Below are 23,040 nucleotides of genomic sequence, written 5' to 3' on the forward strand. Positions count from 1 at the left end.
GATTGGCATCGCAATTATCCAATCAGCGGATTGACGCTGCCCCAGTCACAATAGAGCGGAATCGGAGTGGTGCTTTTCTCCCCCAGTTTCTCTCTTTATTTCTCCATCAGCGTTCTGTCAGAAATATTGTGAGCTCTTTGTTGGGGTATAGCGCGAAAGGAGGGGTGAGTTTTTTTTTTTTTTTTTTGGGTTGAAATTTTGTTGCCATATTTAGCGAAATTGCACAGTTGGGGATCGGGGTTGGGGGGGTGGTGATGGGGGGTTTATACAACACTCAAAGGGATTGAAGATCTTGAGAGCAAGCCTGGCTGAGACAGGAGCACGTATCCTCATTCTGTTGTTGTTTCTGTCAAATAATTGAAACGTTCTCTTCTTCCATTTGTTACCTCACACTGAAAGTAAATCCATCCATGTCAAACAGCCTTTTCACGGGGAGAGTTTGGCTTCTCGTTAATAATACATGTCGGTAATCCTGTCTGAAACTTCGGCTTTTTACAGCTCTGGCAGTTTGCTCCTTCTTGAGAGGGCCTGAATGTCTCTCGCTCTGTCTGTGGGGTCTGTCCGCAGCGGTGACCTGACGGGGGCGCTGGACGCAGTGCTGGAGTGTCACAAGCAGTACAACCAGATGCCCCGCATTCACGACGTGCTGTGCGGCCTGGTGGAGAAGGGGGAGACCGAGCTGCTGCAGAAAGGTACGAGACTGACCCAAACCGAAACCGACCCGCGGCGGTCACGGCCCCGAATCTTACCCAGCGCACCACGCACCCCCGACTCGGTGTCCTCACAGAGAACACACCCATTAGTGAGGGTGCACCTGCCACTGAGAGCACACCTGTCACAGCACCAGAACACACCCGTTGGCACAGACACACACCAGTTGGGTAGAGGATTTTTGTGTGTGAGCGGTATTTTTGGACATCCGACTGGAATGAGTGAGCAGCGGTGTGAGGGGAGTCAGAGGAACCCCACGCTGTGGAGAATCTGCTCGGCTGCGTGTGTGCGGGTGGCGCTGAGAGACCCTGCTTTTAATTGAGACGGCAGAGGGGTTAAGTTCTTTTGTGCGGTGACTGAGTGCGTGTTGAGTGCCTTGGGAGGGGTGTCGGAGGGTTGGGGGGACGGGCTTCGGGAGGGGTTGGTGGATCCTACTTCCTGAGCACCACTCTGCCCCTCTGCCCACCTACGGCCCCTCTCGCCTGAAGAGAAGGCCCCCCGCCCCCTGTTTGGGTCGAGTCCCCTCTCAGACGTACACTCCCCAACAGCAGCCAAGTATAGCACATGCACTGTAGGTCTCACACAAGCAGGGGGGTCAGATAGACATATGCACACCAGTGTCTTTCCAGCTGCATACATTTGCGTTATGCTTGTCTCACTGGCCTGTTTGATTTGTAATAAGTACAGAACCAGATAGAAACAGAATAGAATGGAAATTGTTGTAACGACATACACACACACACACACACACACGGGAGGTGATGACACACCCTCGCTCGGCCTCTCTGTGTCTCATCCAGCCAGGTGTGAAACGCGCACTTTCTCTGAGCGGTCTCTCTCCCTGCGGGAGTTCCTCCTCTGGTGATATCGCCTTCATAATCACCATCATCATCTGTCGCGCGTAAAGACAAGGGCGGTGATCGTGTGATGTTGACTGTGCACGTAGGCAAGTGCACGCGCTGTCTCTCATACGCATGCGCGTGCACACATACGTGCATGTTCAAACTGGGTGTTCAATAAAAAAAAAAAAAAAAATGCAGCGGACTTTAGCCAACTTTAGAATGTGAGGAGAGATAGCGGTCGAGCCACTCGTGCATATCTGGGAGGGGGGCGGAGGCTCTGCGGCGTTTCGGTCGGCTGGAGCCTCCGCGCCGGGTCCAGCCAGGCCAACCCGCCGTCACCTCCTCACTGCCTGACGGTCAGAGATTGGATTCAGCCGCGGTGCGGAGCATTTCAATTAAGAACGGTTTTTAGAGAGAAAAAAAAAAGTTTCTGCCTGTCAGCTTAGCTATTGAAAAGGAAGAACACAAAAAGCGGGGGGGGGGGGACCTGTTTAAAAGAGCAGTGACAAAGTGTGTGCGCCTGTGTGTGTGTGTGTGTGTGCCTGTATGTGGCGTGTTTTGTTTTGCGGCTGACGTCTCTCTCCCTCTCTCCCTCTCTCTCTCCCTCTCTCTCCGGCAGCGATGGACTACGTGAGCCAGGAGCGGGGCGAGATGACAATGTTGTACGACCTCTTCTTCGCCTTCATGCAGACGGGGAAGCACAGGGAGGCCCGCAAAATCATCGAGGTGGGACCGGGCCCATTGTGTCTGAAGCACACAGCTATTTAAAACCCTTAATTAGATTGCTGTAATAATTTCCACTTTTAAATTAGATTTAGGCTAAATCTGAACTAATGCAATTCACGGCGCACAATGGGCGAAGCGGGAGGGAGCCGAGCTGGGAATGTGTATGTGTGTGTGCGGAGGGGCGGGGGGCATTGTTGGGGAGCGTTTGGGGGGGGGTAGCTTTGGACTTGGCCAGCAGTTTTGAAAAGGCCCGTCTTTATTCTGAACATTTATAATTAATAGTTGGAGCCTGGCTTCTCTCCTTATTGAATGGCTTTTCTTCGCAGAGCTCCGGGGTTAAGCTGCTGTTCGGAGGAAAGTATGTTTGTATTTGCATATTAACATGGCAGGTTGGGTTTCCTCAGGGAGGGAGGAGGTGGCAAGTTCCGGGGGGGGGGGGGGGGGGGGGGTTGTGCGCTAAAGAGAAAAGGCCTCTGCGTTCCTCTGCACGGAGCCGCTGTGAACACGGCCTTCAAAAGAGGAATGCCAGCGTGGGAGCGTTTCTGGCAGGTTTTTCGGCTCAGGTTGTTACTGGGTTTTTGACACCTGAATTTGGAGGGACCTTTAAGATCATAGCGTCTCAATCTCGTCTGTTGTTAAAACTGATTAACCAGTTGCTGTAGGTGACACATCACAGTAGCTCATCTGAATATGTTCATGCTGATTGGCTCTTACGAATTTCATTGATTGAGTCAGGTAGGCGATTGAGGTAGGCGGGGCCGAGGCTGTAGGGTGTAGTGCGCAGTGATTGGTTGAGGATACAGGCTGAGGTGGTGATGGGGGGTCAGATGGTTCAGGATTTCCCTTTTCTTTCACACTAGAGACCTTTCATGCACACACTCACAGGTTCCCTCCAAAGAATTTTCAGTTAGAAGTTGCCTTTTCAAAAAAGGGTGTGACTACAGTCATGTTTTCCTGGGGTAGAAGGCTAGTGTCACCATTACTGAGAAGGAGGGGAAATTTTCGGGAGACGACGCCCCTCCCACCAAAGGGCTTTTTCTGTCTCTGGGTCGGCAGTTGTGCCTCTTCTCTCTGATATACGGGGTGCTGAGGCCCTTTGGCTCCAGGATTCCCCGTTCAGCTAGAGTGGACCCATTTAACTGGGAGCAGACAGCCTACTGCACCCACACATTTCTTGGACTTTTCTGGGCTACCTCTCAGACACCTCCAGCACATGCATAGCAGCAAATACTTGAGGAGCTACCCTGCTGTTTCCTGCTGAAAGAAAAGGCCAAAGCATCCAGACATTTAATTATCCAGCAGTCTGAATTACTGAGCTCAGTTCACTGTTCTGGATACTCCATATTTGTATGTTTATGTGAGTTTGTGTTACTGTGTGTCTCTGTGTTCTGTGGTTTGCGGTACACGCGTGCTTTAGCGTGTGCGTGCGCAGAGGGTTTAGCCGTCCGCAGACACGCTGGATGTTTAGGATTACATCAGTTGCCATCTCCAGATTACTCTCCTCTTATTATCCTTATTAAAGTATGATTATTGTTGTTGTTATTGTTATTACCGGGGGCGCTGCGTAATCTCAGCCTCGTTATTAAAAAACTCATCAGATGACCGGCTCTTGCTCGGGAGGATAAGACGATGTTCGTGAGTCGGGATGTGGAACGGGAGCCAGCCGGCGGCCGGCGTGGGACAGGCGATTTTTGGCCCTTTTAATATGCCCGGGATGAGAATAATTCCGTCTGCGGGGGCTCAGAGGCGCCCGGTTACAAGATAAGCTATCATGGCCGTCTCAGGACACATCTAAAACGCAGCGAAATCTCTCATTTCGGCGGGTGGGATTTGGGACGGGACAATGAAACCCTCTTAAAAAAACATGATGTGTTTGTGTATTAATGTTGCGTATTAACAATCAGGTGCTCTATCCATCATAAATATATATTCATATACATGTATAACACCATATGTATCTTGCTTTGGATTAAGCTGTTGATCAAATTCTGTAGATATGTAGTAAGGTATGCAGCTGTGCTGAGTTTTGTCATTAGAGCTTTCCAGCGGAAGTGCTTATACCACCGGTTATACCACATACGCACATGCTGTGCCACACAGACTGTGTTCTGTGTGGATCAGATTCTCAGCCTCACCTCCTGTGAAGTCCTCTCATTGTTTGCCGTCTAAAGCCCGACAAACTGGGCGGTTTTACCGCATCGAGCGAGTGCCGTTTTAGAACTTTGAAATATTTTTAGCGGGCGTCTCGGTCAGGTGCTCTCACAGAACGTGGCGTGTCAAAACCAGCTCTCGTATCTGAGGGCCGCGCTGGCCTCTCGGTTTCAGCGCACTTCGCTCCATCCAGGGGCTAATTAAAACAGATGATATCTCTCGGGTTGCGCGGGCCAAAAAAATGTATTAAAGGAAACTTTCCTCTTCACAGTCATCGTTTTCTGTGGAGAGGTTAGCAATTGGCTCTAGTGTTTAATTGCGGGTTGGAAGACTTTTTTTTTTTTTGTGTGTGAAAGAGTATGCGTTTGTGTTTCTGTGTGTGTGAGATTCTGTCTGTCAATATGTATGCTTGTTGGTGCTACTAGTTTTGTGTGTCTGTGTATGTGTGTGCCTGTACATATATCTGTGTGTGTGTGTGTGTGTGTGTGTGTGTGTGTGTGTGTGTGTTGGTGTGCGTGTGTGTGTGTTGGTGTGTCCGTGTGTGTGTGTGTGTGTGTGTATGTGTGAGAGTGTGTGTGTGTGTGTGTGTGTGTGTACGCAGCATGCATGAGGGATGAGGTTGTTATGGTGCCCGTGTCCAGCCTCTTCATGCTGAAGATGTAAGCCCTGATCCAACAGGCCAGAGATTGTCTTAACAACCTGACCTAGATGTCCTTTTGAGGATTGGAATCTGCCGTAAGTGAAAATGAGAGCGCGGGGTGGGGAGGGGGGGAAAGGGGGGCGGCTTTGGGCCCCCGTCCTACCGCGGCACAATCAGGCGCCTCATCACCATGGATTTACGCCCGGGAAGATTTGTCCGAAGGGCTTACACGGGTGGGGGTGGGGGGGTGGTGCCATGGGAGATTGGGAAAGTGGTTAAAAAAAAACATGTACCACTTGCACTTGATCTTTTTTCAAAGCAGATTAGATACGATGGAGACCAGAACAAATTTTAATTTGTCCGTTATAGGGTTATATAAGACGATAATGCTGCGGCTGTCTTTTTATGATAGTCTTACGGGAATTGCACATCGCCGTGGTTCGGCAGAGGCTCAGGAATCAATCTGAAGGGTATGGATCATAAGAATCCTTGGCAATTGACAGATTAAAGCAGTGAGAATTTAAGAGCCATCTTACTGCGTGCTGATTGACTGAGACCTGGATGAAATCTTCAGATCAGGGCCTGATACCACCCCCCCACTTTAACTGGCATCTCGGCGCTGGAGAAAAGTGCAGTGAAATCCTGCTTATGTTAGCTCTGCATGTGTGTTGAAGCTCACTGGGTTGGCTGTCTGGTGCATTGACAGAAGGGGTGGTGTTTGACATTGATTTATAAATGTTGATGTGCAGTCTGTCAATGTTAACTCCCATCACCTTTCCCCATTACATTACGTTCGTTTAGCAGACACTCTTATCCAGAGCGACCTCCAGCACAAGAAAGCAGAAGTGTATCCGACCAACATAAGTGAGCAAGTGTCAGGAAAGGCTAACAACACTCCCAGGCGAGTGAGTGTAAGTGCAACACCATAGAAGCGCTACCACTACCGCTAGCGCTAAGTTAACTTGTGCTGTTGTGAAACTAGCCCTAGCCATCTCCCTCTTAACTCTCTGTTGTGGCGGCCTTGTGGGAAAAGGGTGTCTGTGCTGGGACCGGGAGGTTGTTTGGTTCATGGCCAAAGCCAGTAGGTCTGTGTACGCACATCTGACCCTCTGCTTAACCTGTAACCAGTGCCCGTTCAGAGCAGTTTCAGTGCTGGCTTTGCAGCGAAAAGCCTTGGCACAAAGTGTCTCTCACAGGAGTGAATGTACCTCCAAATGCAGGATGTCTGTGTTTTCTGATGGTTCAACACTTGCTGATTAATTACTGATTACTGACGGAGTCTTGCGCTCTTTTGTGGACAGACCCCTGGCCTGAGGGCCCGGCCCGGGCGCCTGCAGTGGTTTGCAGAGAAGTGCATCTCCAACAACCAGGCAAGCGCCTCATATGCGGGCATGCACAAACACATGCAACCACGCTGTCTCAGAGATATAAATACAAACGCAAACGCTGTCTCACACACAGTGTCACACACATACACACACGCATACCGTCGCACGCACACGCACACTGTCTTCAAGGTATACACACACTCACTGTCACGAAGGTGTACACACAAAGGTGTAAACACAAACACTGTCTCAGAAGTACACATACATCGTCTCAGCTGTACATGCAAGTACACAAGCCATACATAGTGAGCCTCACACTCATCTCATACACGCTCACACACATGCACACACATGTGCATGTAGGCAGTTGCCTTGATTCAGTCTACCCTCTGTGGCTTCAGATGGAGGCTCTGGAGGGCATGGTGGAGATGACGGCGAAGCTCTTTGAGTGTGACAGAGATGAGATGTACCACTACATACTCCGGCTCTGCAGTAAGTCCCTCCCAGCCCTCAGCTTAAACCTGCATTTCCAGCGTGGCCTTGACCTCCAGGCCTCACCCTGGCCCCTTCACCCCGCACCTAAACCCCAGCCTCGACCCTGCACACAGGCAAGGTCTCTCACCCCACGACCTTTCACCCCATCTGTGCTAATCAGACCAATCAGCACGGGGCACACTCCCACAGAGTCAGCACTAACATAACAAGGGCGTTGGTGGGGCCACAGTGTCAGAGAATAAGGTCAACAAGCAAAGGTTGGCCGTCTGATTAAGTCTCTGATTGGGATCTATTTTCAAGACATTTGCCTTTTTTTAATTTGGTTAAAACATCTTAAAAAAACAGCTGTTGCTGCTTCTCTGAAAGAGTTTAATTCAGGGAGGTCGCTAGCTGATCAGATGATTGCTCTCTCCCTGTGTGAGGCTGGAGTTAACCTCCCCCCCCCCACCCCACCCCCACCCTCTCTCCACACTCGCCCAGCTGTGTGAGGCATAGTCCCTGCTGTGCGGTAATACCGCGCTGGATCCTTCCCCTGCCTGATGGCAGGAGCTAAGCGGGGCGGGAGCTTGAGTAGAACATGGATGGAAGACCTCCTGGAACAGCCCAGGGTGTGTGTGCGCGCGCATCGGTAGCGGACAGCAGTTTTCGTCCCTCTTCCCCATGCAGTGATGGGGACACTGTTGTGCAGGAGGTGCCATCTCTCAGATGAGACTTTAAACTGAGATCCTGACTCCCAGCAGTTATGAAGGATCCCACACAGCTATTCACAAAGAGGAGGAGGTTTCCCCTCGTCCGGGCTGTGTCCCCAATCTGGCCGTCTCATTCTGGCCTTCCCATCATCCCTCAGTCTGATTAAAGGAATAAACCCCGCCCTTAGCTCTGCTGTGTTTTGGTGGTACGTGTGTAGTGTGTAGTTTCTTATTACATACAGTTCCAGTCAAAAGTTTGGGCACGCCTGATTAAGATAATGGGAAACATGCATTCAAAGACATTTAGATCTAAAGACTTATGCTTGAATGCTTGAAATTTGTTTTTTAGACGTGAAGTCGATGTAAATGTATCAATTATTTTCCCCAAAAAAAAATGTTTTTGTTTAGTTTGAAAAATCTAAAATGACGTTTTTGGTTACTGCATAAGTCCATTTGTGTTATTTCATAGTTTTTATGTCTTTGTTATTCTAAAATGTGTAAAATGGACAGGTTTTTCTTTATTTTTACTATGAGTAGGTGTGTCCAATGTTTGATTTGTACTGGATGTGTGTGTCGATGTATCCTTGGTGTCAGAGTGGTGACATTTTTATTGTCATTCTCAGAGGACACCAATGATTGGCGCAAGGCTGATGCTACCTGGACCAAGATGCAGGAGGAGAACGTGATCCCCCGAGAGAGGACCTTGCTCCTGCTGGCTGACATCTTCAAGAGCAACGGCCAGGAGGTGCCCTTCGAGGTGCCCGAGGTAAAACCCGCACAGGGCCCCCACACGGAGAGCACACGCTTTACCTCCGTCTGACAGTACCTTTAGTACTGTGTGTGTGTGTGTGTGTGTGTGTGTGTGTGTGTGTGTGTGTGTGAGTGTGAGTTTGTCTGAGATGCATTCCTGTGTTATGCAGCAAAAGCAAAAGGACCCCCAGCAAGCTGGCACCCACACACATCATAATTGTTACTATCGCTGCTGTTGCCATGGCAGCTTCCGTGTTCCCGCCACGGGTGTCGTTGGTGCCAGCAGGTTTGGTGCCAGCCAGTGCGACTGACTATCAGCTGGATCTGAGTCCGGGTCTGCAAATCCCTGTTTTTTTTACCGTGAAGCCGGAATATGGGATTTTGGGATAACTGCAGGAAAATCCAGATGTTTAGCTTGAATTACAGACAGTCCGAAAGCCTGACTAATTTAGAACTGCTAAATGCCACCATATGTGTGTAGTCTTTGCCTGTCAGCATTCGAATCAAGCCTTCTGGAGCACGTAGAGAAATGATAGCATGAAGTACCCACAATGCCCTGCGCTCCAGCTCTCTGATTTCCAGAATTGGAACGCTCTCCCTGGATTTGTTTGTCCATTTGTTTTGTTTGTAATGCCTATGTGAAGGCTAAAGCTAAAGTGAAGGCTTTTGCTCCAGGCAGTGACATTTGTGACCTTGAGTCACCCTAAGTCCCTGACAGGCGTCACAGCTTCACCCCCCTCTTCTTGTTACCATCCCGACGCCTTGCCGAATTTACCCCCAGCCAGCGCAGCTTAACCCCTCCCCCGGTGCCACCGCGGGTGACTGAACAATGGGCCTCTGCCTCACTGCGCAAGAGCGTGATCCAGCCCGGGGAGGCCGTGTGTGTGTGTGTGTGTGTGTGTGTGTGTGTGTGTGATTATTAAGCTGACCTGCGTGCTGTGCGTGTTACCTGCATGCAGGTGTGGTACGAGGGTTCCACCGAAGCGCCGCAGCAAGATTCGAAAAGCAAGAGCACGTTTAGCGCCCCCAGCCCTGCCCCCACCCCCCTGTCACCCAGCGACTACCAGCTGCGCCTTTTCACCCTGTGCAAGAGGGGCAAGGTACAAGGTGAGTAGCACCGACGCCCCCTGTTGGACAGCTCACCCCCATTCACTGAGCAGAATAGCACTGACACTTCCTGCCCAGATGCACTGAGGGATACCCAGCCCTGAGTCTGTGTTTATCAGTGCTGCATAGGTGTCACCCATCTCTATCTCCTGCTGCGATGTAGCCTGACCTTACAAACTCTACACCCAACTTCATTCAAGTCTAATGTGATTCAACTAGTCCCCTAAAGCTGGAGTAACAGATACTGTATACAATCCATTATTGGACCAAATCCCTCTACTTGAGAGTCCATCTCTGCTGTTACTGGACTGCTTTGCATTTAGTCGAGTGCAGTGTTATCTGGCTGGCTGAGGGTGATTTCAGCAGAATATGCCAATATTGATGCTATCATAACTCTTGAATGTGTTTTTTTTGTTGTTGTTGGCCAAAAGTGAATGAAACATTACTGTGTATCTCTCACGCCCACATTTCCTGGACACTGAAGTGGCAGTTCAGCCTAAAATTAATGTAGTTAAAAATGATAGTGATCCACTAGCGATAGTTAGCACTTGGTTTAGGAAAGGGTAGGCTCGTGTGGCTATGAGGAGACAGCTGATTGACTGAGTGATTGCACAGAAGGGAAAGCCACATGTCCACGGTGAGATTATGCAAAGGATGCCGTTGAGTGTAATACGTTTGCGACCGTATTTATTATTTTTAAACACATGGGGTCCCCTGTGGGATCTGAAGGCATACTAGTATGTGTGAGAGGATTAGCTGAATTCTGTCATTTCTGCTGCCCCCCTCCCCCTTTCCCCAGAGGCCTTGAAATTGTTGAAGGAGGTGGATCAAAAGGGCATGGTTTTGGGGCCTGCCCCCTACGACAGCCTGATCAGAAGCCTTCTCGCCAAGGGCAGCATCGAGGATGCCATGGCCGTCAGAGACATGTGAGTCTCCTGCTGTCTGTCCGTCTGACCGACCTGCTCTCTCGCTCTCCTCTCGCCCTTCCTCGATCTCTCTCGCTCTCTCCGTTTTCCTCTCTCTCCCTTTCTGTCGCTCTTGCTCTCTGGGTTTTTCTTGCCGTCTCCCCTCTATCTCTCTGCCTGCTGCTCTCTTTTCTCTCACTTTTTCATCACCTCTCATTCGGCCCTGTTTTTCTCCGGGCTCCACCCAGACTTTCCGCTCCAAGATTGAGCCATCTTCAAAGACAAACTCAACACTTCTTTTCCAAGCGAATTAAATTACGGCTAAAAAAAAAAAAAAAAAAATTGCGTTCCCTATAATCATCGTGACAAGGTAGACAATTCCGCTCGCGCAGAAGCGGGGTGTCAGGAGCCTGTCACGCGCGGATCCTTCTCGGAGACGCGTTTGGCTCGAGGGACAGCACGTCTCTGAAAAAGCCGAAGCTCGTTACGAGTGCGGAGGAAGGAGTCACCTCCCCATTGTAACACGGGTTCTCTCAGGCGCTCCGGGAACCTGTTGGTAGCAAGCGGCTTGTACAGCTTTGGAAACGTGAGTCAGGACGTTTAAGTCTGTTTTCTGAGAAGCGCTTGGCCGTACATGAAAATAATAATCTTCCGCTGATTAGTAATGTATAGTTTTTTTTTCTCGCTGCGCATTAGTGTCAGTGGAAAGCGGTGGCTCATCTGTAAACCACCGTAAAAGCAAGAGTGGATTTAGCGACCACCGGACTGCTGTAGCATATAATGCAGCCGTGATTATCTCTCCGCATGGAAGTCACCGCGGCCACCGTAATCACATGTACACCCCCCTTCCACTCCCCATCCTCTCTGAACTCTCAGCACCCGTACTCTCTTTGTTTCGAAAGGTGGTGCTGTTTGTTTCCCCCCTTCAGATATCACAGATTGCATCAATTGCACAGTTTATCCCAGCATCCTCTATGTGGGCTGTTTTGGAAACCTAAGGGATGAGATAGGGTCATGGTGGGGGGGGTGGGGGGTGAGTGAGGAGGGGTTGTTTTAATCAGGCAGGGGGATGACTAAGATGTGAGTGCAGTAATAATTCCCCTAGTGTGTGTATTACACAGTCTCATATCCAAACTGGTGACTTAGAGAGGCTTTTGGCAGATGGGCACTGGAAGCATCATAACTGAGCAATGGGGTGCTTACAGAGAGATTAAGCGGATTGGGGAGGGCAGGCGGGTGGAGGGGTTCGAAGTGGGGGGGGGGTTGGAGGAATTCAGTGGTCCCGCTAAAGCTTTTTGTCGGACTGCCGGACCCCGAGAGGCTGCCTTGGCAGGGGCGGGCGGCGGGATTTTCTTGGGATTGATAAGAATAATTCTGACCCCCCGGTTTCCGCGGCAATCTGTCGAGCGGCGGCTGGACGGTCGCCGCGGAGATAAGGATAAGGAGCGGCCGCCGATGCTCAATTGGGCAGCCGGATTAATCTGCTGGGAGACCGCATTAGAAGAGACGGAGACGGGGGGGGGGAGAAAAGTTTGATTGAGGTTTAGCGCCTTAGAAATTAAAAAAAAAAAAGAAGTCGTCTGTTGGGGTTTTTTTTTTTTCCCCTCTTGTTGAAAGGACAGGGAAGTGGGAGAGGAAAGTGTGGGTCTTGGGGGTCATTCTGCACTCCGATGTCTGCGCTGGCTCAATCCTCCATCTTCTGTGTGCACTCCAGCACCTGGAGTGGCTCAGAGTCTGCTTTCTCCCTCCAGCTTTCATTCAGCTCTGCTCCTTCCCCCGTCGCCTGGTTCAGCAAGGCTTTCTCTGTCGCTTTGTGTGTGTCCCAGCGTGGGTGTGCGTTATGCGTGTGGGTGTGTGTTGAGTGGGTGTATGTGGTAGTGCTCACCGTACCCCCGGCCAACACCCCCCCCCCCACTACCACCCCTACATCTCTGCTCTCAAAGAAATGATAAACTGCTGGATATTTGTATTTGTGGAAAAGATTGACCGTCCAGAGCCCGTTTGTTTCCACGGCACATACTGCCTCTGTAATATGGGAAGGAAAAGACTGTGACCTAAAAAAGATGGTGGCAGGTGATTTCCCTCCTCTTTCCCTCTACCCACTTCACAAACCATATCTCAATCCCCATAGCTGATCACCAGAGTGATTCATGAAGAATTCATTTTAAAAAAGAAGGCAATTAACAGTGTCCTGAGTGTTCTACACTAGCACAAGACTGCAGCTCCTTCTCTCTCTACCCCTCTCTCTGTCTCACTCCTTCTACATTCAGTTACCCCCATCCCCACAATGTTATGATCTGATTTTACCTGATGGTTTAACTCTTCATTTTGGGCACTGAACCCCCACTTTTCCTCTTCTCTCCTCTCCTCTCCTCTCCTCTCCTCTCTGCAGTGCAACAACCCGGATTGGCAGTTTCCAGCTGAGTGAAGTAGCCAACAGCCTCCTGGTCATCTCGCAGGTGAAGTGTGGAAAGGTGAAAGGTAGGTTAGCTCTGTACTGCTCCGCCCACTCCCTTCCACCTCGGGGGCTACACGTTCTGAGCAAAATGAAGTGGGTGGGGGGGGGGGGGGGAAAGTAGAGATTAATCTCTGAGACTGGCTGTTTGATTTCACTCTCACTGCTGCATATACACCATTGTACAAGCAGACAGTCTGTACGTTTTCAGCTCTCCTTGCCGTGAGCCCCACCCCTTTGCAAGACAGATCTAATGATCAGCCCTCAGTCTGCGTTTTCTTGTCTGTCCAAATGACGGATGGCTTGTTTTTTTCCCCCTGTTCCAATCTTTGAAAATTTGCTAAATGCCGGACAATTGGCAGTAAACAGAAACCCTGATAAAGGATGGCCTTTCACGAGCGGAGGAGCCGGTGGATGAAATGAACTCAAGTGCGTCTTGAAAGGCTGTAATTTTCCGTGCGGCTCTTTGGGGGGGAGGGGGAGAGACAAAGTTATCGGTGTTGAGCAGAGCTTCCGCCCGCGCTTGCTGAGAGCCTGCTCTATCTGTGTGTCCACCCTCTGTGTGATGTGTATGGAGAGCTCTTTCTCTCTGTGCGTGACCTTCCATGACGACGGGTAGTGTGTGGTTATAGAGAGCACTGAAGGTGGTGTAAGTAGCCTTTCTCTCTCTCTCTCTCTCTCTCTCTCTCTCTCTCTCTCTCTCTCTCACCCCCTCTCTCCCTGCAGAGGCCCAGGCCACCCTGACGTCCATGCTGCAGGCCGACCAGGTGCCCTCCCAGCTGGCGGTGACCCGGCTGGTGCAGGGCCTGGGCACCCGGGGTGAGGCACGGGCCGTGCAGGAGGTGGAGAGCACCATCAAGGCCATGGCGTCCTCCCTCAACCTGTCGCGCATGCTGTTCATCAACAACACGGCGCTGGCGCACATCAAGAGGTGAGCCAGGGGCAGCGTCCCCCCTCTGCCCTGACCATGGCTCCACACTGCTGCTGCACACTGCCACTCTGACCACTGCTCCTCACTGCCGCTCTGACCACTGCTCCTCACTGCCGCTGCACACTGCCACTCTGACCACTGCTCCTCACTGCCGCTGCACACTGCCGCTCTGACCACTGCTCCTCACTGCCGCTCTGACCACTGCTCCTCACTGCTGCTGCACACTGCCACTCTGACCACTGCTCCTCACTGCCGCTCTGACCACTGCTCCTCACTGCCGCTCTGACCACTGCTCCTCACTGCCGCTCTGACCACTGCTGCACACTGCTGCTCTGACCACTGCTCCTCACTGCTGCTCTGACTACTGCTCCTCACTGCTGCCTTGAGCACTGCTCCACGCTGCCGCTCTGAGCACTGCTCCACACTGCTGCCCTGATCACTGCTCCACACTGCTCCCCTAACTACTGCTCCACACTGCTGCCCTGACCACTGCTGCCCTGACTACTTCTCCACACTGCTCCCCTAACTACTGCTCCACACTGCTGCCCTGACCACTGCTGCTCCACACTGCTGCTCCACACTGCTGCCCTGACCACTGCTGCTTCACACTGCTGCTCTGACCTGTGCCCCATACTGAATCCCTCTGAAGGAGACAGCGGTGCGTTAGTGTCCTGAACACTGTGTTCCAGTGTGACTGCACAGGACAGGAAGGCGGGCGTCAGAATGGCTGTAAAACCAGAAGAGCGAGCTGACACCGCACACAGCTCCTGCTCCCACAAACGAGTCTCCATCCGGGCGACACGTCCCCCCCCACCCCCCCCAGCCCTGCATGAATATTTAAGGCAGCGATCCGCGGTGATTGCTGTGACTGCGGCGGTCTGAATTATTTAGCGGGGCGGCCTCTAATGCGCCAGCCCCCGCCCCGGCCCGCGCCGCCTGGCCTCTTTAGCAGTCAGCTCGGCTCAGGCGCGCCGCTCCGCCCGTGTCACCGCGGCTTAGACCCCCGTCCCCGGGTCCCCGCCTCGCGCTGCCAGGCCGCATGAGCGCGGCCGAGCGGCGAGGCTGCCGCCCGGGCCGCGAGACGCGCCTCCCGCGCTTCCGCTGTCCGCTCGGCTCGGCCGTCCCTTGGCAACCCCCGCCGCCGAACGACACCTCGCACATTAGCGCTGCTCGTAATATTAATGCACCCCATGAAACTTTCATGCGCCTTTTTTTTTGTTCTCGCCGCGTCTTTCCCTCCCCGAAAGGTCGCACGCTTTTATTTTTGCACGTCCACTCGGCTAAGCAAACTTGAAGCCCCTGCAGTTAAACTTCGCACACATTAGCCACCCGTTCACCCAGCTCCCGCTCACAGGAGCAGCTGAGGTTAAGTGACCTTGCCGAAGGGTGAAACAGCTGTGTCTCACCCCGGGCCTTAACCCCTGACCCCCTGGTTCCACTGCATAACGCTCTGACCAGCGCTCTCACCCCCCTCTCTCCCTGTGCTCCTCAGAGGGGACATTGAGGCTGCGGTGGAGGGGCTGGAGGCCTTCTACACCCCGGGCAGCGAGGCCCAGGGAGCCGACGCTCCGGTCGCCAGCATGTCCTACGTCTTCCGCAGGGTGATGGAGGAGAACAACGAGGACGCACTGGACAAACGTAAGAGAGAGAGCGCTCCGTCTGCCAGCACCCATCTACCACCAGATTGATAAAAGCACATCGTCGTACACAGGGACAGCTGAGAGGGACGCGCACACACGCACACACACACACACGGCTGGCCATGCATATCCTGAGGAGGGATCTTTACAAACAGCAGTTGTTATGGTACTGTGAAAGTCATTTTATAGTGCCTTCATGTCTGTGGAGGCTTTGCATCAGCGGATGTTGTGTGCCCTTGAAGGGGGAAGGAGGGGTGCATGGTGTCGTTTGCTGGGTTTGGGAAACGTTCGGAGGGGAGGGAGCCATTGACGTGGCAGACATGTCTGTTCCCGCAGTGAGTGGAATGGCTGAGAGGCTGGCCAATCACTTCGCCGTCTACAGACCCGCCTCTGACCTCTTCCTGCAGTACCTGGAATCTGGCCGGGCAGAGGACGCCAAATTCCTGCTGCAGGTAACACCCCCCCCCTCCAGAGCACAGGTGCAGGTAACCTCACCTGCACCTGTAAGCATCACCTGCACTTTTCACAAATCAACACATCCATTCTAATGCTGTCATCAATTCTGTATATTTTTGTTAAACCAAGCTTCACATATCCTGTATACTGTATACTACAAGATTGTATACTATATATATCACTCTCTTGTAGATCTCTGAAAGTTGATCCAGTATAATTCTTCAATAAGTAATCACAATCAATAAGTAAGAAATATGCATAATATTTATGTACTTCATGACATGCTTGCAGTAGTGGTGTAGTATCGGGGAGTTATCAACGGAAAGTGCTTCCGTTAAGCGTTAGCTGTGCAGCCTAGCGTAGCCTGTCCATAGTGGTTTCCTGTTCTGCAAGATGGATAACACACACCCCCGATTTGCCAACAAATCCCACAAGTTTTGAGAGTTCATTTTTTTGAGACCTTTTAAGCAAACGGCAGAACTTTTAATGTTATTATTTTGCGTGAAGAATTGAAGAGAGTGGGGAAAAAGCTTTGCGACGCTCTTATCGGAAGGGTTTGATTGAGTAATTGAGGGCTGAGTCGGAGCGGAGTGGCGAGGAGGGGCCTCCCCCAGGAGCCCATGCTCTGAGGGTCCGGGGGCTGTTACCGGGTTTTTCCAGAGCTTTTAAGCGGATGCGCGGGGACCGCCAGGCGCGGCCCGGCAGCCGCTCGGGATCGCAGGAGCGGCGGGGGGGGGGAGTGGGGATTCTGGGAAAACGGCGGCACGGAGAGGGTCCCGGGCGCGGCCGTGTTATTGTAATTGGCTGATTTGTACAAAAGCCATTCCACTAGCTGAGCGCCCATGTTCAGCGTAATTCGAGGTCCTGTTAAAAGCCCTCCGACATGTCCGCTTAGCTTGCGACGCTGTTGAAAGGGGGGGGAAGAGAAGAGCGGGCGGCGTTCACGAATGGGTTGTAAAGCGACCTCATTGCAGCGGAACCTGGAATGAGTCCGAGAACACTGGGGGCCGGTGTGTCTCTCTCTCTCTCTCTCTCTCTCTCTCTCTCCGTCTTTTTTTCCAGATTCCACTCTGAAATGCATTCACTTTGTCCAATTTTCAGTTTCTGAACAAAGACTTAAGCGTTCAGTGATTCACCTCGCCATTGTTGTCTGAAAACATAATTGGGTCTCGAAAACGATTCGAAGTCCTCACGTGTTTGAACACGCGGAACAAGGGGAAGTTTTTCTTCAGCCGTAGCCCAAAGCTTATACAGGTTGTGTATGCTAGCTTCTGGCCGAGATCTCGTCTCGCACAGGCCAACGTCCCACTCCTCTGCACCCTCGCCAGCACGCTTCTCCCAGCTGTCACGGGCTCCAGCCCGTCTCCATGGTGACAGTGAAGTTGGAGTCACGGTCCTGATGATAACGATGTCACTCTTTTTTTTTTTTTTTTCCCGGTGGAGTGGTGGTTTTCCTCCAGCGTCGATTCCACCTGACTTTCTCTTCACTTGCTGGGCCTACGTAACGCACACCAGATAGAGGGGGGAGAGCGGAGGCAAACTGAGGAGACTGTCTCCAGCTCAAAGAGCTTTCAGAAGGAGCTCCGAGATTGGAATCGCTCTTTTGTGTGACTAAGTGTAGATAATTGTGCTTCAAAGAGAACAGGCACTGTGCGTTTTAATTTTTATAAAGAAATGAGCAGTTATCCGGCTGACACCTTATTAGCTATGTAATTAACCTTCAGCTGCGGTGCACACTTTGGAGTGTGTGGAGGTGTGATGAAGGAACACGGCGGTTCACATACACATAGTTACAGAGTTACAGTGTGTACCTGCATGGTCTTACACACACACACGATTACAGTGCATACTTGCATGCTCTCGGACACGGACACACACACACACACACACACGCGGTTACAGTGCATACCTGCATTCTCTCTCTCTCTCTCTCTCTCACTCTCTCACACACACACACACACACACACAAACTACATTAAGTGCCATCCCTCAGAATCCGGATGGAATGATCTCTTTCAGCATGTATCCTCTTTATGTTGTTGTTGAAGCCAATTAGCTTCTATACACACCTGCACAGCGAGCCTGACCATCGCTTTCCTCCTTGTCCCTCCTCTCTTGCCGTAGCGCTGTGCTGCCATTTCAGAACAGAAGGATGTCCTGTTGTCTTATGTCACCAGGGCTGCACAGAAACCTGGACAGGTAAGGCTGCACCCATGGATCAGTATCCCGCCAGGATGGAACAGTAGAGTGTTGCAGTAGCTGTAGAGCTGAATGTATGACCAGAGGATGACGGGTTGGAGTCGTATTTGGTGCAGTGGTTTACTGGTGATTAAGGTGCCAAACATTGAACCGTATGAACCGAATGATAAGTTCTATAAATACGCTCTGTAAATCACTCTGGATAATGTCTGCCTAGCATGTCAGTAATACGATACTGTAGTGTTTCATGGCCCTTCAGATTCTTGGAAACGGTCTATTTTCGTGATGTTTTCCGCTCGCAGCCATGGAAACGTGACAGGGGCTTCCATGTGACCAAGGCGCGTGGGTTCTGATCTGGTTTTTGTCTCTCTTCGTTGAAGGTGCACAAGATCAAAACCATGATGGAGCTCATCCCCGACTTCACCGAAAAGGAGGTCATGTACCCCTACCTGATCAAGAGCTACAGTAAGTGTGGAACCCGAGCCTCCATCTCAAACCCTCGTGGGGCCGGTCGTGTGCCTCCACCAGCCTCACAGGAATCAGAGGACTCCTGTGAAATAGAGCGCAGTTAGGATTCACACGGGTGTATAATCATGCACACTGGTGGAGATCCAGCCTGATGTATTAGGCCTAGTGTATTGCATAGATTGAGTCCTGTTTGTTTGGTTATAGCTCCATAGCGATAGCAGCGTGCTGGTACATTAGCAGGTATACCCGCTGACTGGCGCATACCTACGTGCAGTAACTGGGTGCCTGTTTGTGTAGCGGAGGCTGCGCCTCTCGCTGGGTCACTCCCGGGCTGTTATTAAGAAGCGATTAAAAATGCAGCGCTGATGGGAGCACCCCGGAATGTTCCGGCAAAGCGGCACAGCGTGTCCGCTAATGAGCGCCCGCGCGGCCTGCCGTGTGAGCCTCGACACGTTAAAGTACTTAAAGTCCTTCTGTTCCGCTTCCCTCGCCGGGGCCATAATTATTTTATGGGCCGGCCCCTCCTCCCAGCTCCCCCCCCCCCTCCCCCCAGTGGTCAGAGCTTAATTCGGGGGCCCCGATGTAGAAAGCAGCATGATTTGACATCATGTTCTTTTCCTCTTCTCTTCCTGTCATGCTCCCTAATAGACCCCCCCTGCACACACACGCACACACACACACAAACACACACAGAAACACCCACACATACACCCACACACACATGCTGTCCCCCACGCTGTGGATAACCGAAGTGCCGTGACTTCCTGCCCCCCCCCAGGCCAGGATAACGACCTGCCCTCAGCGAAGGCCCTGTACCAGAAGATGCAGGAGGAGGGGGTCGCAGCGGACGAGCTGTGTCTGAAGAGGCTGGCCACGCTGTACAGGAACGGCGGAGAGGCCGTCCCGTTCGAGGAGCCCCCCGTGAGTATGCCCCCAACACCACCCCAAAACAGCATGCACCCCTCTCTGTCTGTCTGATGTCCCTTTTTTCTCACCATCAATAGCCCTTCCCTATGCCCATGCTCTCCCTTTTGCTGGTCCCCTTTTACACCCTTTTCTCTCACAATGATCCCCTGCATGATTGGTCTGCGCTGCTTGCCCCAGCCCCTTCCCTCTCTCACTGATCAGCTACACCTCTGTTATATAGTCACCTACTGTCTATAAACAGAATAATTGACCTCCCCCCCTTTTCAAAATCAGTTACATGCCCTCTCCTACAGATTCATCTACACCCTTATGCTGCGAGATATTGAATAACGCATCACATCTGCCTGATGTGGAAGGTTCATGTCCAGCGCCCCTCCCACCTCCGTCTCCTGCTGGAACACACTGTCCCCTCCTAAAAATCACAGCCTGCAGGCTCTGTTCGGTGCAGTCGGCGTCTGAATGCAGCAGGAGCACATTGAATGAGCCTCCTGTATGTACTAAATGATAGAAGTTAATAAGTTATGGTGAACTGCAGGGAGCCGTGAAGTCGTCGCTGGCTCGGAGCGCCAGTGTCTGTGGCGTGAAGCAGCTGGATGAACCAGCGCAGCCCCCTGACATTACGCCGGTGCCCTGCCCTCACTCGCCCCGTCTCGCCCCCGGCCCCTCTCTCTAATGAGTGCCACACAGAGACGCAGCGGGCACCGGTTTTGTAGTATTCGTTTTGACCCTGCTGGGGGATCGAACCTTTATCCTCCTTGGGTGCGGGCAGACACTCTGTGTCCCTGTAGGCCGCCCTGCTTCCTGGAATAGACCGGTCGCTCTACAAAGAGCCGTTCCCAGCGCTCCAGGGCACGGCTTAACATACTTAGACCACGGAGCCATCCGGAATTAAAAGGGAAGGCAAATGCCAAGCTGCGCTGCTTCTGACACTGGGAAGGAACCCAGTTTATTAAAGAGGAAATGAAGGCCCGGGGTTCCCCTCAGTGGCCACTACAGGAGAAACGAGTTTGCTCTCGTGCAGCGGAGAGAAGAGGGGAAGCAGCTTAAGTTTAATGAGGGTGTGGGGGAGCTGCATTTTGATGAGCAGAGGGCAAGGAGAGAGGGATGACAGGGTGTGTACGTGCGTGTGAGGTGAAAGGTCGGGTCATTGTAGATGAGCGGGCCCTGCCCACTTCTATGCTTCTTCACCTCTGGTTGGCTCACTCAACAGAGAGATTTCCTGCGGTAACTCGATGTGAATCAATGCTGAGGGCACATTGGAGTTGGCTTTAAGATGCGCGCCTCAACCTCCGCTACAGCGAGCGCACGGCACACACGTGGAGTCTCGCGCCGGCCCTAACACGCACTGGCATCCTTTATACCGCTCCCATAATCCCTGCCACACTGCGAGTGTCCGAGCGTGGGGCGCCGAGTAATGTGACCCAACAGTCTGCCTGCTCAGAGAACCACACGCCTGTGGAGCCGGCCTGGAAATGCACGCACGCGCACACACACACACACACACACACACACACACACACACACACACACGGTCTCAACCACACTTTTTCACACGCTCACAAACAAAAACATGTTTTCGCATACACAGATACACACGCATACTCGCGAAATTCCTTTCACTCTGTTCATCGGTTTGAGATGATACTCTGCCCGTGTCACCACTGTGTATACCCTCTCCGACGCACCCCCCCCCCCACCACCCCCATCCATTTCCTGTACGTGTCCCCTCAGAGCACGGCCCCTGTCCCACCACCAGCTCCCCTGAGGGGGTGAGGGGCAGAATGACTTGCCCCCCCCCCCCCAAACATTGGCTGAAAAAAGCCTCTGAGAGCCAGCCTGCATAATTCAGCACCTGCCGGAAAGGTAGCGGCGCGTTTCATAACCGGAGGGGGGAGGCGGGGCGGGGAGAGGTGAAGGAGGGGGGCGGCTGTGGTTGGGGCTGGCAGCGAAGAACCCTGAGGCCTGCTCTCCAAATCACCTCTAAAGTTTCCACAAAGCAATCTCAGGTAGCAGCCCCCACTGGGCGCGCGCTAATGCTGGAGCGGAGAGGCCCTCCTGAGTGGCCAGATAAGGCGAGATTGCGGCGGCGCCGGTGTCCGGCCCTCTCCCCAGCCTCCGCCGCCACTGTTTATCAACTTTAATTACACGCTTAATAGGGGAATATACGATGTTAAGGCGGCGCTAATCCTCCGAATGCACTCACCTTCAAAAGCGTGCTTTTGAGACAAAAGCCTGTTTAATTAGCCAGGCCTGACCGGCAAAAAAAAAAAAAAAACAAAACAAAAAACTAAAGCACGTTATTTGTGCATTAATGGGGTTTGGGAGATGAAATGGTGAGCTGTGATTGGCTGTTAAAACTGAAGAAAGGTGTGTGGGTTAGCCACTCACAAGGGAAGAGGGGTGCAAGTGTACTTAGTGTACTTGCTACCCTGACAATTACCCCCCCCCCCCCCCCCCCCCCCGCAAAAAAAAACAGCCTCTGTAGGACACTCAACCTCAGCAGCTGTTATTATGTTCTGCATTTGGCAAAGGTGACTAAGTCTGGAATACAACATAGTCCTTAATGTGACAGAAAGTGGCAACGCGCTGTATTGTTGTAAGTTCCGATTTTCATGCCCCAGTCCTGTAACTGTTGTTACCCCCCTGTGCTTCTTTTAGGAGTCCTTCAAGTTTTACGCAGACAAGCTGAGAGAGAAGACCAAAGCGCAAAGCTTGGTTGAAGACGATTAAAGAAAGGCTGTCTCCTGTGTTTTTTTTGTTTTCTCTTTTTTTATATGAGTTATATGATCAGAATCTGTCAAATACTGTGATGTCACCCAGTGTTGAACCCCATGAGCCCTGCATACTGATGTACAGAAAGTATTTATGCTTGTCAATAAAATCTGGGAAATAAAACGATGTGACTGTCTGTCCTTTTCCCTGGTCACAGACACAGTTGGTTGACCTAATTAAGCAGTGTGGTGTATCTTAAAAGTTGCCTCTTCGATTCCCCACAGCGTCACTGGTGTTGTAGGCTTAGGTAATGTATATAACCCAGAATTGCCTCAGTAGTACCTGTAGAAATGGATAACGTAAAAATTGTAACCTGTGTAAGCCGCTCTGGAAATGAGCCTCTTCATCTAACTAAATGTAAATGTATCTGTTTGATATGGGCTCATGCCCAATTGATCACGCTTTGATACATGCTCACACTTCATCTGTCTGGGTATGAGGGTGTGTCAAACACAATCTTAACATGTCTGAAATGCCTCCAGTCTGGCTGTTCTTGATATGCCCTCACAGCTAATCTGCTCATATTTGACTACATCACAGTCGAAGTGACTGTGGACTGCAGACACTATGCAGGGTGCTGCTCTGAGTGTCATGTTATCCATCCCGCTGTTTATAGAAGAAGGCCTTGTCCCCGGGGCTCCAGCGATATACACACACACAAACACACACACACACACACACGCGCATACAAAGATGTGGCTCTGCAGCATCAGTAACGCCCTATCTCAGCCTCTCTCCGGCATCCCCTGTCAGTCAAATGACAGCCATGGCAATGGCTCCTTCTGTTTGGTAAATGTTATAATCCTCTATCTGGGGAGTGATGTAATTACAGACAAAGGTGGCTGTGC

At 51.7% G+C, this 23,040-nt stretch overlaps 1 protein-coding gene across 1 annotated transcript in view; it reads left to right on the forward strand.

The window, feature by feature from the left end:
• Positions 1-22,301, forward strand: part of lrpprc (leucine-rich pentatricopeptide repeat containing) — a 51,640-nt gene extending 29,339 nt beyond the window's left edge. The window contains exons 24-38 of the mRNA XM_036546618.1: positions 568-692; positions 2,173-2,279; positions 6,372-6,440; positions 6,800-6,890; positions 8,206-8,348; positions 9,292-9,439; positions 10,239-10,365; positions 12,737-12,825; positions 13,526-13,730; positions 15,223-15,368; positions 15,707-15,822; positions 17,951-18,025; positions 18,406-18,490; positions 19,272-19,414; positions 22,079-22,301. Coding sequence (XP_036402511.1) covers positions 568-692; positions 2,173-2,279; positions 6,372-6,440; positions 6,800-6,890; positions 8,206-8,348; positions 9,292-9,439; positions 10,239-10,365; positions 12,737-12,825; positions 13,526-13,730; positions 15,223-15,368; positions 15,707-15,822; positions 17,951-18,025; positions 18,406-18,490; positions 19,272-19,414; positions 22,079-22,150 — 1,741 coding nt within the window. The 3' untranslated portion in view covers positions 22,151-22,301. The remainder of the gene's footprint in view (positions 1-567; positions 693-2,172; positions 2,280-6,371; positions 6,441-6,799; positions 6,891-8,205; positions 8,349-9,291; positions 9,440-10,238; positions 10,366-12,736; positions 12,826-13,525; positions 13,731-15,222; positions 15,369-15,706; positions 15,823-17,950; positions 18,026-18,405; positions 18,491-19,271; positions 19,415-22,078) is intronic.
• Positions 22,302-23,040: the final 739 nt, after the last annotated feature.

Source organism: Megalops cyprinoides, chromosome 15, assembly GCF_013368585.1.
Source record: "Megalops cyprinoides isolate fMegCyp1 chromosome 15, fMegCyp1.pri, whole genome shotgun sequence".
Lineage (NCBI taxonomy): Eukaryota > Metazoa > Chordata > Actinopteri > Elopiformes > Megalopidae > Megalops > Megalops cyprinoides.